The sequence below is a fragment of the Vicia villosa genome, unplaced genomic scaffold, assembly GCF_029867415.1.
Source record: "Vicia villosa cultivar HV-30 ecotype Madison, WI unplaced genomic scaffold, Vvil1.0 ctg.001334F_1_1, whole genome shotgun sequence".
Lineage (NCBI taxonomy): Eukaryota > Viridiplantae > Streptophyta > Magnoliopsida > Fabales > Fabaceae > Vicia > Vicia villosa.
In genome coordinates, this window is record NW_026705578.1 from 462,544 (window position 1) to 482,083 (window position 19,540).

At 36.8% G+C, this 19,540-nt stretch overlaps 1 protein-coding gene across 1 annotated transcript; it reads right to left on the bottom strand.

Annotated features, from left to right (window-relative positions):
* Positions 1-4,959: 4,959 nt before the first annotated feature.
* LOC131634689 (uncharacterized) lies at positions 4,960-5,606 on the bottom strand. The gene is made up of 2 exons (XM_058905327.1): positions 5,130-5,606; positions 4,960-4,989 (listed from the first exon to the last, which is right to left on the bottom strand). Exons 1-2 carry the CDS (start codon positions 5,604-5,606, stop codon positions 4,960-4,962), a joined length of 507 nt encoding a protein of 168 aa, XP_058761310.1.
* Positions 5,607-19,540: the final 13,934 nt, after the last annotated feature.

Consider the following 19,540-nt stretch of genomic DNA (forward strand, 5'->3'; position numbering starts at 1 on the left):
TTGTTTTCGTGAGATTTGCAAGTTTTCCTCTCTGTATAGCTCGGTAAATCGTTATGATTATGTTTATTCTAATATTTAGAAGGTGGAGGTTCCCCTTAAAGTCAAAACTTTTGGTTGGAGATGTTTCAAGAATAAGATCCCAACTAGAAATTTTCTTTTGAAAAGAGGTATCACTTTTTCTTCTTCGAATCTCTTGGGCGTGTTTTGTAATGAAATTAATGAAAGTTCAAATCATTTGTTATTGGATTGTCGGATAGCCGAAGCGGTTTGGAAAGATATGGCGTCTTGGATTGGTATGAATTATATTAAGAGTGATGATTTTAAGAAGAGTTTTTGGATTTGGAGTTTTTATTGTCATCAAAAGAAGGTAAAGAGAAGTAAAGAGGGATGCATTTGGTTGGCTATAATTTGGAGTCTTTGGTTAAATAGGAATGGGATCATATTCAAAAACTCTTCTTGCAACTCTGGTGAATTAGTTTGGAGTTGTAAAATGTTTGTGTGGAGATGGTCTTTTGTTGGAAAAATTACTCATCCCAATTGCAACTTTTATGAGTTTTCCCAAAACCCTTTGTATTACTTAAGCTAGGTCCAATTTGGTGGATAATTTTCTGTTTGGCTTTTCTCGTCTTTTGTAACCGACTTTCTAGAACATTCGTTCTTAATTAATATAACTTGCTCATAGAAAAAATAACAATGGTTGGTACATTGGACCATAGTTATACCTAATTTAAAAATAGAAAATAGAAGACTCCTAATAAATATGCATTACTTTGGTTGGTTATTTAGCCGTGGTAAGAAATTTTACAAAAATATATATTTTTAATTATTATTTTAATTGTTTGCCATATATAAACTCAACCTCACATGCCATATCAAACATTATCTCAATTTCGATCTTACAAGTTAGTCCACTATTACCTCACTTATTTCGACATTATAGTGTTAAGTTTACAAATCCACCACACTCTACCACATCAAGATTCTTGCCACCAAATTGAAAGGATTAGACCCCTTCATTTGATCAATCTCTTGTTTAGTGAATGAAACATAATCCAACCCAATTGGACAAAAGTTTCCTTTTCTTATATGAGAAATTATAATTAATTATCAAACGAAGAAAAGATTGATCCAGCTAATATGATTCAATGGATTAACTTCATTTATATAATAAGTATAGATAGAAATCATTATTATTGTCTAACTTCCACATAGCTCCATCACTAGTTATATAATCGAAAATCCGTACAACAATTAAGAATAGTTATATTTTTTAATATTAAAATAATTTATATGACTTTTTTTTAGGCAAAGAATATAGTTATTGAAATATAAAAATATTATTTCTCTAGCAATTAATTTCTACTTCTAAAGAAAATGGAAAACCTTACACTTGCAGTAATAATATTGTCACTTTTCTGTATTAAATAAATTACATTACTTATAATATCATCCATTGACAGATAATAATAATACTTCTTCTGGACATGTAGTCTAAAAATCTGCCTCTATCTTTTTCCATCTTTTTTCTTTACCTTTTGGGTATTTCTGTGATATGTATATTCCAAATAACTATGAGTTAAATTATTATGATATCTATATCAAATTATTACTGCATAAATAAATAAAATACCATTTAATTCTCAAAATTCTTCACAAATAAGTACTATATAAAGAACTCGAAGATTGTTATGCATATTGCAAGAACAAAGGAAAATAGAATTGTAAGCAAATCTTGAAAGAAAAATGGCAAAACTCATTTGCAAGTCTCTTCTATTGGGACTTTTATGCATTGCGTTGGTTCTAGCTTCAGGTAAGAAAATTAACAAAAAATGTTCTTAAAAGAAAATACTTTCTTATTTTATTTTTCTTGTATGCTATTTTTTGTACATGTCTTAAGGAAAATATTTGCATAGCTCAAAAGTTTATTAAGTATAATTTTATAATATATATATATATATATATATATATATATATATATATATATATATATATATATATATATATATATATATATATATATATATTGTATAAATGAGTTTTGAATTTGTGAATTAATCTTTTTGGTAGCAGGACCAACACCAGATTTGAACGATTTATTACCTTTTAGATGCATTGGGCCATGCCGAAATTGTGACCAATGGTGCAGAAATGAAGGATATAAAAAAGGTGGAGGCTGTTACGGATTGGTTTGTTGTTGTGATACGACTTATGCAACCAAGACCAAAGAAGTATTCACACGTTAATAAGCTTGCTTCTAAGAGCCAGAATCAATGAGGAGCTAGAATAAAAATGAAATTATGCAAACAAAAAGTAAGAGTAAAGGTTGTTTCAATAAAATAATAGGTACTTGAATAAAATAATTATGCAAACAAAAAGAGTAAATAAAATTATGCAAACAAACAGTAAGAGTAAATGAAATTATGCAAACAAAGAGTAAGAGAATCTCAATGTTCGATGGCTTCAGTCTGTCCTATGAGTTTCACTACAACTAACAAATTATTTCAAAATTATTTTGTATTTTAGTTTATTACTTATATTTTACTTAGACAATAACAAAATTCATTAATGTATAAAAAGTCCATTTGTCTTGAGCCATGTCAACAAAATTAAGCCGCGTATAAAAATGTCACTTTAACCTTTTTTGGACGAAATTATGGATGGGGTCAAAACTATTTAAGAATAAAATATAGAGACTAGTTTCATTAACAAGGTAATATAGGCAGACAAAAATTGTAATTTAGACAAAGGTTAATTATATTACTCAAATTCTCAAACCTTTAAAAATAAATCCAATTCAACGTGGATACATGTGCTCCATCAAAGTTTTAATGAATCATTTTGTCAACTTAAATATTAATCCTACAGTCATTTAGTCTTTAAAATTGTTTCAAGAAAGATTTGCTGGAAAAAAAAGCATCATCATATTCATATCAACTTCAAAGCTTCAATGATATGTTGGACATCTCAATATTCACACTGGCTCATCGGTGAAATATAACAGTAAATAGATTGAAAGATATTATGGCTCATCGGTGAAATATAACAGTAAATAGATTGAAAGATATTATGAATGAAAAAAAAAAAGATTTTTTTGGGTTTAGAGTTTGCTCTATGAAACATTTCTATTATAAGACAATCATTTAACATAAACAACAACTTATCTTAACGAAACAAGAACACACCTCTAAAAAACATCAACATAACTAACAAAAACATCTACATTAATAACACAAACAAAATATTTATTAACAATAACTATAATATCATCTTAACTACAAGAAAAAAAAATCCTATGTTGGATAAAGATAATGTTTCACGTTTATTGTCAACAAGAAAAACATGAAAAACAAGATAAATATTCCGAACAACAACGATATCATAACTCATAAAATGCTTCATAAAAACACCTTTCATTAAAAAGATTTATGGAAAATGAAGACAAATAAATGAGGTTCTTGTTTTGTCTTGGAAGGATTCGTGACACCTTTCCTTGATTTATACTAGTTGGTCAAGTTATGTTTGAGTTTTTTTGGAATAAAAAATACTTTATTAAACCAAAAACAAATTGTCACACACCGATCCCAAAAGGATCTTGGTACATAAAAAACAGCCAAACAAGACAAATTACCCTATAAGCAAATTAGCTCTATCAATATGGGTATGAACAATTCTATTGAGGCTTCCTCTATGTACTATAGTATGCTTAATGTCTTGCACCATATCAGTGTGTGTTTCTTTCCCAAAACAGATGGCATTTCTTGTAATCCAAATGGCATATATCATTTCAGTCCAGGCTAGCTTAGGCAAAATTTTGCGCCAGCCTTTCCTCTTTATCTCCCGCAGCAGCCACCTATATTCATTCGTCCAAGGTTTCGGTTGCCTATCATAATCGATCTAGCTAAGAATAGTTTTCCACACTGCTCCTGTGCCAGTGCAAGCGAAGAACCGATGCTCCAAGCACTCTTGCGCACCACAAAACACGCAAGTATTATCCGTTTCATCTCCCAACTTCGTTAAACTATCCTTCGTATTTAGTCTGCCAAGTAACACCAACCAGACTATGAAGATGGCCCGCGGGCATGCCAAATTCCTTGTGAGGATGTGTCTCCAATTCATGTTCTCTTTTTCACCCCTCAAACAAGTATACATTTTTTCTGTTTTGTATTTTCCCATTTGCATAACCTCTTGCTAATAACTCAAATGTCTCAATGCATAATTCACAATAAATTTCAGCAGCAATGATGTTGTAGTAATAGGTTGCCACTCCATGACATCAGCATCTTTGAGGTAGTATGTGTTAACCCACTTGACTCAAAGCTTATCCGCCTTAGACAGTAAATTCCACAAGAGCTTGCCAATGGTTGCTGTGTTCTATTCTTGTAATGAAGTAATGCTCAAGCCGCCTGCTCTCGTAGGGTTGCACACATTATCCCACACAACGGGAGCTCTCCGAGTAATATCCTCTGTGTTACTCTAAAGAAAACTCTGACAAATAGACTCAATATGCTTCAAAACACTCTTTGGCAACGGGAAGAATTGCATCCAGTACGATGTTATTGCAAACAGCACACTACGGATAAGTTGTTTCCCCTAGCATAGCTCAAAATTTTCGTTGTCCAGTGCTTGATTTTGCCAACTATCCTGTCAATAAGAGGGCGACATTGTTGTATGCTAAGCTTTTTGCACGATAGAGGGACTCCAAGGTACTTGAACGACAACTCTCCATATTGGTACCCTCTGATCCACAGCAGGCCCTATTTATCATTCTCATATAAACCACCACTATACAACTTACATTTTGTCGGGTTAGACCTTAGCCCTGTTGAGTCAGAAAATTTATGAAATGCTTCCATCATAATTTCCACGGATTTGTCTTCCCCTCGAGCAAAAAGAATTAAATCATTTGCAAAACAAATATTGGTTATGAAAATTTTTTTACACTTCGGGGGGAAGTTGAAATCAGGCATGGTTTGGAGTTTCTGCATGCATCTGTGCATATATTCCATTAAAAGCACAAAAAGCAGAGGTTATATTGGACCACCCTGCCTAAGCCCTCTCTTTGCAGCCAGGTATGCACTGTGCTACCCATTTATGGAGTATTTGTATGAGACACTAATGATGCAAGTCACGGTCCACTTGATGGACTTAGAAGGGAAGCTCGTCTCCTTCATTATGTCTTCCAAAGCTATCTGAATGGAACATCTGAGGAAAATATGTTTTCTATTGTAACCTCTCAACAACTCATGAGCAATGATGATGTTGTCTTGGATAACTTTTCTTGGAACGAAAGTAGACTGACTGTAGTCTACCACAATATTGATAACTTTTCTCAGTATATTGGTGAGAATCTTGGATAAGATCTTGTATAACACTATACAAAACGCAATAGGTCTCATATCCTTCATCTTATTGGTATTTGGGAACTTGAGAATCAGAGTAACAATGGTAAAGTTTACTGCCCTGTACAGTCTTCCATGCTCAAAGAAGTCATACACTGCAGCCTTCACATCCTTTCCAATGATCTCCCACGCTTCCATGAAGAATTTGGCATTATATCCATCAATATCAAGGGCCTTTGTGTCTCCAATACTTTTTAGGGCTGCCATGATTTCCTTGTCAACAACAGGTTGTGCCAACTCATTTTGGTGTGTATGACTGAGTATAGCACCATTCCTCAAAACCTCCACATCAATATGTCTCAACTAATTGCTAGATTTCCCAATCAAATCCTCATAGAATCTTAGCACCTCTCTCTCCATATTGTCATGCCCTGTTATTTCCATCCCATTGGGATCTTCTAATGCATGGATACCTGAAGCTTAATTTTTTATCTTTAAGGTGGCATGAAAGTACCTATTATTTCCATTTCTAAGAAGAAGCCAATCTACTTTGACTCTTTGCCTTAGAACCTGCTCTTCCAGATTAGTGGCCTTTATAAGATCAAAAGAAAGCTGTTTAATTCTATCAACCAAATCCCCATTAAATTTGTCAGTCAGTAAAGCAGCTTGAGCTTGTAGTTTTTGATCTGCCTAATGCTCTCAGTAGTTCTCTTGGTTAACTCTCTCATGACTGGCTGCAGAAGTTTCAAGTTCCTCCAAACCATGTACATAGGTCTGTCATCAGCAGTGGAGTCCTAGTTGTTTTTGACACTATCAAGGAAATCATGTCTGTCAACTATTCAGTTGAGGAATTTGAAAGGTGATCTTCTCTTTGTCATGGTATAATTTCCCAAGCACTGAACTCTCAAAGGTGCATGAGTCGAGATATGTTGTTGCATCACAGTAATTCTAAACTGAGGAAATTGCGTAAACCACTCCCTATTGCAAATAGCATGGTCTATTCTAGAGTAAATCATATTGCTTTTATGTTTATTGTTCCAAGTGAAGTATCCCCCTTTGGTCTAATGAGCATATAAACCAACATCTTCCATCATCTGGTCAAGATCAGCATATTCTACTAGTTAAACCTGCTTCCCCCCAGTCTATTATTACTTGACATTCATTACTTGACATGACATAGTCACCAATGATCATCCAGGGTCCCTGCACAGAGCCAGCATAATTCTGAATATCAGTCCATAGTGTTTTCCTATGATGTGTAGCAACCTGCCCTAAAAATTAAGATTTAGAGTCGCCACCTATTCTGAAGGGCGAATAGGAAACCCTACGCAGTTTAAAGATTCAGGGTAAGTTATTATAATCAGGTTGAGGGAAGGTGTTAGGTACCCTCAACCTTTCCTAAGGTTTGTATCTAAGGTTAAGGCTTATGGCTAAAATATTTAGGATAATAGCTAAAGAAGTGAAAAGGGCAAAATTGAGATTTTAAGTGAATTGAGATTTTAAGGAGGGGGACTCGCCTTGGTTATCCAAGTGCCTACGTATCTCCTTAGGGAGAATCAGAGTCAACGTATTTCGGGCACAAGGTTGTACGCCTTAGAATTGATATGATATGGTTTGAAGGCTTTTTGAATGGCCTATCGTAGTTTTGAATTTGATTTGAAAGGCATTTTGAGTTGCCTGATTAGAAAGGATGAAAATCCGTAGTTTTGGAGGAGTGTCTTGAATGTTTTAAGTTTTTGGGCGTACAACCCTGATTTAATATGTCACCGTTAGATGCGATGATCAATAGATTTGATCATTATAGTTAACGGATTAATGGGGCATTGCTGGTTACTCTGATCGATAGATTCGATCGTCGCGGGCAGCAAATTGAATTGTATTTTAATTTTGTATATTTTTGCTTTATTTGGATATTTGATCAGTGCGACATAGAGAGTCGACCAATTCGAAGGCAGAGTAAAATAGATATTCACCCGACATTTATCTGTTAAAGGGGAGTTAGAATTGATGTTTTTTATTATTGGATTTGATTAATTAAATTAATCGTTTATTAATCACTGCGACCAATAGATTTGGTTGGAACGAGTAATAAATTGAATCCTAAAACCTTAGCCAAGTGGTCAATGGGATTGGGCGAACCCTAACGTGTTGATGAACCTTTCTAGGGCTTTTTGTGATTTTTAATATTAATTAAAATTAATTAAAGTCAATTAAGTCGAATAATCGAAATAATTGAATAAATAATTCTAAACCCCTAATTTACATCTAATCCTAATTATTATTTTAATTCTAATTAAATAAATTAAATGAATTAAACCTAATTATTTATTTAATCTAAATTAAATAATAAAGCAAAAGTAAAGATAAAACCTGGGCGGGTAATCTTGTGTGGCTCATCCTTGATGTACCATGGTGGACTTCACGCTGTAGAGCCTCAGATCAAGCTATGTGACAATCTGATGATGGAAAGCAGAGGGCGTATGATGGCCATGTGTGGAGAGGCAACACCTGATTCAGAAACAAGTAATACACAAAAAAACATTGCACCGGCCAAGACTCGAACTCATGTCTTTGAGATTACCAGCAAAACGCACTACCGTCCGCACTGCAGTTTGTTAATAGACATAAAACATTCACGAATCAAAATATATCGAACCTAAACGATTCAAATTTCAAACGAAATTTGCGCGCCCAGTACTGTTCCTCTTCTACAATGGTTCTGAAACCTTTGTACGAATTGACTACAAGTCCGCTGCGACTTTCTTGGTGGCCAAACATGTGAAATCCAAAACTCAAATAAAATGACAATAAAATCAATTTTAAAGGCGTGGTTGAACTGCAAATCATCCCCTAAACTCAATAGAATCGTTAATTTTGGCTAATTTCTTCTAAACCTCAACGCCCCTAATTCAAAGCTTGTATAACTTAGCAATGGTTATTCTTGATACAAGCGATTAAACCACGATTGAATTGCCCAGAACGCTTCCATACATCATTGTGAACATAGACATATAACCAAAATCAATATATAGTGCACAAATCGTCACAATCGAAACTAAGAAAAATTAAGCAAACCGTGACTTTTTAGGCACTGATTCCAGTCGTGATAGGCTTCGACCTTGATTGGGGAACGACCACCAAACCTCCAGGAACACGCTTGAATATCCAGAAAACCCTTTGAATCTCCTCCAAATGCTCAAACCGAGTTCAAAACTCCCCTTGGCTTTTTGAGTTTCGTATGACCATTCTTGGGCTGCAAACCTTGTTCAAAAAACCCCTTTTGCCTTGTACATGTTATGGTTATATATTATCACCAATTAGGTCAACAAAAATTGACTAAATCCCTCTTGAATCAAATATTGGAAAATTGGAGAATATTTGATTCTAAACCTTCCAAATTGGGACCAATCTCAATCTATTTGCTCCAAATCTTGTTTGTACGAATTTGTTCTCAAATATTGAGTATCATGGCAATTGATTATGATTGGAATTTGTTTTTTAAATCATATCTTTTATTTTCCTTTGATTTATTTGAATTTAATCACCTTTAAAATGAATAAAAATTCACAATAAATCCAATAGACCATACAAATTCGTGGCAATGACATATGGACCCTTTTGATAACTGGAGGAACAAGATTGGGTCATAAAAAGTTGGGCCCTTTTGCAAGAAAATCTATTTTGACCTTTATTTATTTCATATTTTCCATCCAAAATCGACTGACTTTGACGAGGCATATCTCCCTCAATTTTTAAGATATGAGAGAGTTCTAGGACTGTTTGGAAACCTCAAGATGTCCTCTACAAGCCACTCTGGAACATATTTTTCATTTGGAGATTTTATCTTGATGATTTGCCCTTTGACATAAGTCTGCCTTCGGTTGACCTTTGAAAAGGACCTATAATCTTTTGTACCATGTCTCTCAAATGATGCATTTCTGGCCTTGACTTGTGACAGACAAAGTTGTAGAGAATCAAATTTCCTTTAAAATAGGCTTTGGTTGGGAAATTTTTGATGCTCCATGTGAAAGTTATGTCCAGTCAAAGTTGAGTTGACTCTCTCCTATAAAAAACCCTAATTTGAACCTTTGCACTTGTTCAATTCTGAGTTTTTATTAATGGATCATGATCAACCTTTGATCAAATGATGGATATTACTTCACATACTTGATATTGACCAAAAGTCAGGAGTTTTGATTGTATTTTGACTATAGTTGACTTTTAGGTCAAACTAGTCGATTAATGATCATCTGAGTCATTGAGTGAGCAATCCTTGAAATCGAAGCTTGACTTTTGACATGGCGATGCTTTGAGACATATGAGATTCCTTGAGATCCATTTGAGGCCTTAGAGATTCAAACTTCTTTGATAAAACGCAAACCCTAACTTTGGATATCCTAAATCAGGAGAGTATTCATTGAGCCAACCCTTGAGCCTTGAATCTTTGATGATGAAATGAGACGGGCAAATTTTGGAGTATGACAGCTGCCCTTGTTCAATCTTCTTAAACCTGGAGAGTCGGATAGGCACGTCTGCCTATCGTGATCTAAAGGTAGAAGATGATTGAACACTGAGAATGCCCTGAAATTTGCTTTTATTGGGAAGAAGTTCCGTGGGGGATGGGCTTAAAGATGCCACCCAAGGTAGATACCATTTTTCAGAATGTGCAGCCAATGCTTTTCGGGAGGAACCGGGTGCTTTGATTGTAGCATAGCCTAAAAAGGTAACCTGAATTTTATGCAATGTTATGATGCATGCGATGCATGATGCTGTGAGCTTCTCAAAATAAATGAGAGCGATGTATGTATATGCATTATGAATGAATGAGATATGTAATTGAATGATGCATGATTGTTAGTTATGTTAGTTGAAGTATGTTAGTAACTTTGGAAGAAAAAAAACATTTGTGTGTTATTGATGATGTTTTGGAGAAGATCACTGCCGAGGGACTAACATGATAAACCCAATTGAGAAACCCTTTGTAAAACCCCTTTATATTTTCGAAGAAGATCACCGCCGAGGGACTAACGTGATGCATCAACCCGATTGAAGAACCCTTTGTAACACCCTGTTGTAGTCTCGAAGAATATCACTGCCGAGGGACTAACGTGATAAACCCCATTGAAGAACCTTTTCGTAAAACCCTTTGATCACTGCCGAGGGACTAACGTGATGGGTAAACGTAACTATCAATAGCGACGAATCGCAGTTTGTGAACCCCAATTACTATAGTTCTAGTAAGTTTCCGTAGTTTGTGAACCCCAAAAGGATCACTTGCTATAGTTCTAGCAAGTTCACCTGCACCAATAGGATTACTTGTCATAGTTCTGACAAGCTCACCTGCACCATTTGGATCATCTGCCCTTGTTCGGACAAATTTCACCTACACCATTTGGATCATTTTCCCTGGCTCGGACAAATTTCACCTACACATCTGGATCATTTGCCCTGGCTCAGACAAATTTCACCTACACCATTTGGATCATTTGCCCTGGCTCGGACAAATTTCACCTAAACCATTTGGATCATTTGCCCTGGTTCGGACAAATTTCACCTACACCATTTGGATCATCTGCCCTGGTTCGGACAAATTTCACCTGCACCATTTGGATCATTTGCCCTGGTTCGGACAAATTTCACCTACACCATTTGGATCATTTGCCCTAGTTCAGACAAATTTCACCTACACCATTTGGATCATTTTCCCTGGCCCGGACAAATTTCACCTGCACCATTTGGATCACTTGCCCTGGTTCGGACGACCCGAGGGTCGGAAAGGAAACGATATGTTTAGAAACTCACGACTCGAGGGTCGGACATTCATGACTCGAGGGTCAGAAAACACACCTATCACAACACGAGTGTTTGAAACTCACGACTCGAGGGTCGGAAAACGCACATATCACGACACGAGGGTTGGAAACTCACGACACGTGGGTCGGAAAATACACCTATCACAACACGAGGGTTGGAAACTCTCGACACGTGGGTCGAAAATTGGGCTTTTGTAGTATGTAAATGCGTATGCTAATGCGTATGTATGTAAGTTGATGTAATCCCGAGATCTCCTTAAACCCATTGAACCTGTTTAATCCATGTTTGCCCCTACACCATGGCTATGCTTATGCCGGCTTGGTGATGTTTATGTATATGTTGATTGATGAGTGGAACGAAGTAATGTCTTCTATAGGACTACCTGAAAAGGTTTCTGGAATGGATATGAAAATTTGTCTTAAAGAAAACCCCTTGGAAAGGTTCCTGAAAAGGATGACAATTTGTCTTAAAGAAGACCACCTGAGAAGATTCCTAGAAAGGATCGTGCGATTTGTCTTAGAGAAGACTACCTGAAAAGGCTGAAAGATGTCTTAAAAGATTACCTAGAAAGGTTCTTAGAATGTCTTAAAGAAGACTACCTGAATAGGTTCCTGAAAGGGATGACAATTTGTCTTAAAGAAGACCACCTGAGAAGATTCCTAGAAAGGATCGTGCGATTTGTCTTAGAGAAGACTACCTGAAAAGGCTGAAAGATGTCTTAAAAAAATTACCTGGAGAGGTTCTTAGAAAGGACGATGATTGTCTTAAAGAAGACCACCTAAAAAGGTTCTTGGAAAATGAATATCTTAAAGAAGACTACCTAAAAAGGTGCGGTGTGATGTATCGACCAATATATGCATGATTTATGTGTATTTGCATGATGCTCCGATGATAGTTTGTTGATAACCAAAGCGTATTATCTCGCTGGAATTGTAGGTTTGTTGGATGTTAGCGTGATTTCCTAATCCCTGTTTTTGCATTTTGAAGATTGTAGTTAGGAGGAAGATTTGTTTGAGGTTGTAAAGTGTGAGAACATCTTTTCCTTTTGATGTGCGCCTTGCTCCAGTTTGACCCTTTGAATTACTCCACGCTTTTGAATTTTGAAGTTCTCCACGTCTTTCGCCTTTTGCAATTCGCACCTTTAACCTTTTCGAGGTTCTCCACACCTTTAACCTTTGGAGGTTCTCCACACCTTTTGAATTGTTTACCTTATGGATTTGATATCCAATTCCCCAATGTTTAGTGGAAAAAGGGTGCCTATGATTTCCACGCCATGAAGGAAGTGCCCCGAGAAATAACCTTGTCATATGCTTGGACGTTTAGGTTGAAGGGTATGCACTTGATCTCCAGGATATGGAGGGCTATCCATAGTGTTCTATCCTTTTGAATTCTTCTCATGTTTGACATGCCCTTGCTTGCTATTGCTTCGAGATGTGCCCCAAGTCGATTGAGCCTTAGGAAGAATGCCCCCAGTTAATAGGAAGTTTGATTGCATGCCTCTGTGATCCTTGAAATTTTTCCCCTGTTTAGGAGAACCCCCTAGATGTGGTTTCCCCATTCCAGAGTCTTTATTAGAAGTGATCACCTTTGATTAACCAATTTCGAGATCTCCTTGATGCTAAATGAATATTCGTAGATGACGTTGTATCCTTTGAGAGGTAACTCCAACGCGATGCGTGTGCAAGTTTTGAAATCGAAGTCCGTTATGAATTAGGACTGAATGATTAGAAGTGAATGCTTGAAGAAGCGTAGTGATTATAAATAATTTTAACAAACCTAGAAGTCAGTATAACAAAATCCTGCTTAATATGCTTTCGTAGTTAACCTTGCCTCAATTAGGACTTTTGAATGTTGTAACTTGGCCTGGTTCATGGTTTTAAGAAACAATGGATATAAGGCTCAAAATTAATTTAACCCGCCCCTTTCTCCTTGATGCTCTCCAAATCCTAAGGATTCGCCTGATTCAATGAATGTGCTTTGTTTGTAAGAGAATCGTTTCAGTTTTGATGTTGAGCTGAAGCCTTAGTAGAGATCCAAGCACTGATGAAAAATGTTGTAAAGATCCAAGCGTTTATGAGAAGCTTCGATGATTTAGCAGTCATAAGATTATCCTTTGCATCTCACCTTTGTTTTGTTTTTATCCCTTATTTTGCATGAACCAATTCCTTCGGATTTGATTCATCGGGATGCCCTAATTTCTCCTAAGTCATTTTTTCTGTTTTTTTTCATTTTGACTTAGCGGGCGCTTTTCTCCTTTTTTTTTAATGCTCCTTTTGAGATTTGATTCTTGGACTTTGAATATTGTGACTGCCATGTTGACTTTGATTTGCAAGCTTCGACTTTGATACGTCCTCGATCTTGAATGATATATTGAGGAAGAAGATGTTGTCTCCATTGCTCCCTCATTCTTGGATGAATGCGAGGAACAAGATATGCTTGAATCCTTTGCTTCATTGATTGATTCTCTTGACAACCAAAATACACCATTGAATTAATCGAAATCTTCCCTGCCCCTGGTTGAAATCAAGGTTTATTTGAAAAGTAGAAACAAAACTTCATCTCCTGGCTCGAGGGGGTGACGAGGGATCAACATCCTTATATCTCCATTGTTTGGGAATTGAAACAATGCCTGTACATCCTCGGCTCGGTCTTACCTTGAAAGCATACGTTTAGCGAGATTTAGTTATTTGTATTCGTCATTCTCCCTTAAGTTTGTTAATAATCCTGAAACCTGGAAATTCGTAATAGTGAGCGAAATGAATTGACTCCAAAACCTGCACGGTCATCCCATTAGAATTGCTAATCCGAAGGTACAACTTTTATCCTAAGTGACACTTAGCGATCGTAGGGGTTGAAATTTTGACATGATAAACACCTATTAATCTTAGGGACAATATCCTTTGTAAATCCATTGACCTTGTTTTACCCCTTAGTTCATGGACTTGTAGAAGTAAAGGGTAACCTCGAATTTTCTTTGGGCACGTCAAACCTGTCGGGAATATATTGTTAGCGGTGGGTTTTCGTCGTATTGGAACTTCATGAGTTTCCTTTGACTGAACCTCTTTTGCTTTTTCTAAGGATAGTATCACACCATTCATAACCTTCATAGTTTGTAAATTGATGTAGAAAATTTATGACCCTTTTGCCCCCTTGGTGGGGAGCCAACATATGTCGCCTTCCCTCCATCGTAGTTATGCATCTTCGTTCAGGATATTGCCCCAATTGGACTGACCCTTGCCCCCCAAGTTATCGTAGAGTGTCCTTGTAAGTTTTGCTACGTTCTAAGATGAACCCCTTTATAACTAGATACCCCTTGAGTGTATCTATGAGGGAACTCTTTTGTTGAACTAATCCTTGCTCGACGATAACCTTTGTTGTATTTATAATTCTGTTACGACAAAGCATGGACATGCATCTGGCATGGTGAAAGGCATTCCTCTCTTTCCTTTGTAGGACCAGGCTCACTCCCAATAATTGATCCTCCTTTCTCCATAGTCTATAATCCTTTGATTTTCTTTGGGAATTTCGGGAAACCGGCTAGCGCGGTAAGTGTGGGTGCGGGCGAAGATGCAAATGTAAATATTTGAATGCATGAAAATTCAAATGCATGCGTATGCGAGAGACTGCTTGTATTGTAACTCCTTGTATGCAATGCAGACGTGTGACGTATAATCCTAGGGATAGCCTTAGAGGCGACATTAGACCCTTGTGAAATCCTTGCAAGATAGATGTTACGACACGTCAATGGAAATCCCTTAGGTTGGGGAGTACGCAGAAGGTAGCGGCTGGTGACCGTTCAAGATAGTCACCAAATCTCATGACCATCGAGAGGCCGTTCGACGTGTACCAATGAAGTTGTCCATCATGGGAAGGTTCTCTATGCGGAACACAACATATCTAAGGACGACATCGGGCAAAGTGAAATCCCTACTAGCTTGGGATGAAAGATGTATAAATGGAAATCCAAAACCTTACAAGTTAGAGGGTGCACGGGAATAAGCACGGGGTGACCGTTCAAGACAGTCACTAGATCTCATGGCCATCAAGAGGCCAATCGACGTGCGTTAATGAGGGTGTCCTTCAGGGGAAGGACGCGTCGTTGTAAAAACACATGGACGTGAAATAAAATCCCTACAGGCTAGGGGATGCGTAGTTGTAAGCACGGGGTGACCGTTCAAGACAGTCACTAGATCGCATGGCCATCGACAGGCCAATTGACGTGCGTAAACGAAGATGTCCTTCGTAGGAAGGCCACATAGTTGAAAAAATACAAAGATATAAAAAGAAAATCCCTACAGGCTAGGGAGTGCGTAGATGCAGGCGCGGGGTGACTGTTCATGACAGTCACTAAGTCTCATGGCCATCGAGAGGCCAATCAACGTGCATAAATGTAGATGTCCTTCGTGGGAAGGATGCGATTTTAGAAATAGAGTCCCTACAGGGTAGGGACTACGTAGATGTAAGCACGAGGTGACCGTTCAAGACAGTCACTAGATCGCATGGCCATCGAGAGGCCAATCGACGTATGCTAACGAAGATGTCCTTTGTACGAAGGATGCGATTTTGGAATTAGAATCCCTATAGGCTAGGGAATGCGTAGATGTAGGCATGAGGTGACCGTTCATGACAGTCACTAGGTCTCATGACCATCGTGAGGCCAATCAACGTGCATAAATGGAAGTGTCCTTCGTAGGAAGGACATGGTTTTGGAAATAGGGTCCCTGTAGGCTAGGGAACGCGTAGGAATACCTGCAAAATTAAAATGTAAGACATCCGCAGCATATAAATTGCATATATAATAAGCACGTAAGCACATAAGCCCTGGGTTCATAGGTTCGACGTAACGGCTTAGGGTGTCTACCCTTCCCATTAGTATGTTCTAGAAGGTCTCATGGGGTCGTTCGAAGCCGCCGAGACTTTTTGTCTCTTTGGATTTTAGAACAACTCATTTATCCATGAGGTTCGAGTTTTAGGGGTAGGTTCCCAGAGAGATCAGCCAAATACCAAGTCCAGCCCTCAACAAAGTCAAGCCTCGTATCAGACCTTTCCGGATATTCAACTCACTCTGAGTGGAATTATAATAAGACTCGTAGGCGATGTAATTCCCCTCTGGTCTTAAATATAATTCCCACGCTTAGGTTTAACAACAATTTATATACAACCCAAAATATGCAGTAAAATAACAAATATTCAAGTAAACCGATATTTAATTAAATCACTGTAAATAAATGAGATTGCTGTAAATAAATGAAATTGCGAATAAATAAATAAATAAATAAAAATTTAAATATTGATAAAAAAAACCATAAACCCTAAAATGGCGAATAAGCCAAACCCTAAAAAATTCACCAAAACCCTAAATGATTCGCCAAAACCTAAACCCTGCCAAAACCTAATGGAGCATAATAATTCACCATTTTTAGTTATCCCCAGCAGAGTCGCCAGCTGTAGCAACCTGCCCTAAAATTTAAGATTTAGAGTCACCACCTATTCTGAGGGGCGAATAGGAAACCCTACGCAGTTTAAAGATTCAGGGTAAGTTATTATAATCAGATTGAGGGAAGGTGTTAGGCACCCTCAACCCTTTCCTAAGGTTTGTATCTAAGGTTAAGGCTTATGGCTAAAATATTTAGGATAATAGCTAAAGAAGTGAAAAGGGCAAAATTGAGATTTTAAGTGAATTGAGATTTTAGGGAGGGGGACTCGCCTTGGTTATCCAAGTGCCTACGTATCTCCTTAGGGAGAATCAGAGTCAACGTAGTTCGGGCACAAGGTTGTACGCCTTAGAATTGATATGATATGGTTTGAAGGCTTTTTGAATGGCCTATCGTAGTTTTGAAATTGATTTGAAAGGCATTTTGAGTTGCCTGATTAGAAAGGATGAAAATCCGTAGTTTTGGAGGAGTGTCTTGAATGTTTTAAGTTTTTGGGCGTACAACCCTGATTTAATATGTCACCGTTAGATGCGATGATTAATAGATTTGATCATTATAGTTAACAGATTAATGGGGCATTGCTGGTTACTCTGATCGATAGATTCGATCGTCGCGGGCAGCAAATTGAATTGTATTTTAATTTTGTATATTTTTGCTTTATTTGGATATTTGATCAGTGTGACATAGAGAGTCGACCAATTCAAAGGCGGAGTAAAATAGATATTCACCCGTCATTTATCCGTTAAAGGGGAGTTAGAATTGACGTTTTTTATTATTGGATTTGATTAATTAAATTAATCGATTATTAATCACTGCGACCAATAGATTTGGTCGGAACGAGTAATAAATTGAATCCTAAAACCTTAGCCAAGTGGTCAATGGGATTGGGTGAACCCTAACGTGTTGATGAACCTTTCTAGGGCTTTTTGTGATTTTTAATATTAATTAAAATTAATTAAAGTCAATTAAGTCGAATAATCGAAATAATCGAATAAATAATTCTAAACCCCTAATTTACATCTAATCCTAATTATTATTTTAATTCTAATTAAATAAATTAAATGAATTAAACCTAATTATCTATTTAATCTAAATTAAATAATAAAACAAAAGTAAAGATAAAACCTGGGCGGGTAATCTTGTGCGGCTCATCCTTGATGTACCATGGTGGACTTCACGTTGTAGAGCGTCAGATCAAGCTATGTGACAATCTGATGATGGAAAGCTGAGGGCGTATGATGGCCATGTGTGGAGAGGCAACACCTGATCCAGAAACAAGTAATACACAAAAAAACATTGCACCGGCCAAGACTCGAACTCATGTCTTTGAGATTACCAGCAAAACACACTACCGTCCGCACTGCAGTTTGTTAATTGACATATAACATTCACGAATCAAAATATATCGAACCTAAACGATTAAAAATTTCAAAAGAAATTTGCGCGCCCAGTACTGTTCCTCTTCTCCAATGGTTCTGAAACCTTTGCTACGAATTGACTACAAGTCTGCTGCGACTTTCTTGGTGGCCAAACTTGTGAAATCCAAAACTCAAACAAAACGACAATAAAATCAAATTTAAAGGCGTGGTTCTATTGCAAATCATCCCCTGAACTCAATAGAATCGTTAATTTTGGCTGATTTCTTCTAAACCTCAACGCCCCCAATTCAAAGCTTGTATAACCTAGCAATGGTGATTCTTGATACAAGCGATTAAACCATGATTGAATTCCCAAAACGCTTCCATACATCATTGTGAACACAGACATATAACAAAAAACAATTTATAGTGCACGAATCGTCACAATCGAAACTATAAAAAATTAAGCAAACCGTGACTTTTTAGGCACTGATTCCGGTCGTGATAGGCTTCGACCTTGATTGGGGAACGACCACCAAACCTCCAGGAACACGCTTGAATATCCAGAACCCTTTGAATCTCCTCCAAATGCTCAAACCGAGTTCAAAATTCCCCTTGGCTTTTTGAGTTTCGTATGACCATTCTTGGGCTGCAAACCTTGTTCAAAAGACCCCTTTTGCCTTGTTTATGTTATGGTTATATATTATCACCAATTAGGTCAACAAAAATTGACTAAATCCCTCTTGAATCAAATATTGGAAAATTGGAGAATAATTGATTATAAACCTTCCAAATTGGGACCAATCTCAATCTATTTGCTCCAAATCTTGTTTCTACGAATTTGTTCTCAAATATTGAGTATCATGGAAATTGATTATGATTGGAATTTGTTTTTTAAATCATATCTTTTATTTTCCTTTGATTTATTTGAATTTAATCACCTTTAAAATGAATAAAAATTCACAATAAATCCAATAGACCATACAAATTCGTGGCAATGACATATGGACCCTTTTGATAACTGGAGGAACAAGATTGGGTCATAAAAAGTTGGGCCCTTTTGCAAGAAAATCTATTTTGATCTTTATTTATTTCACATTTTCCATCCAAAATCGACCGACTTTGACGAGGCATATCTCCCTCAATTTTTAAGATATGAGAGAGTTCTAGGACTTTTTGAAAACCTCGAGATGTCCTCTATAAGCCACTTTGGAACATATTTTTCATTTGGAGATTTTATCTTGATGATATGCCCTTTGACAAAAAACTGCTTTCGGTTGACCTTTGAAAAGGACCTATAATCTTTTGTACCATGTCTATCAAATGATGCATTTCTGGCCTTGACTTGTGAGAGACAAAGTTGTAGAGACTCAAATTTCCTTCAAAATAGGCTTTGGTTGGGAAATTTTTGATGCTCCATGTGAAATTTATGTCCAGTCAAAGTTGAGTTGACTCTCTCCTATAAAAAACCCTAATTTGAACCTTTGCACTTGTTCATTTCTGAGTTTTTATTAATGGATCATGATCAACCTTTGATCAAATGATGGATATAACTTCACATACTTGATGTTGACCAAAAGTCAGGAGTTTTGAT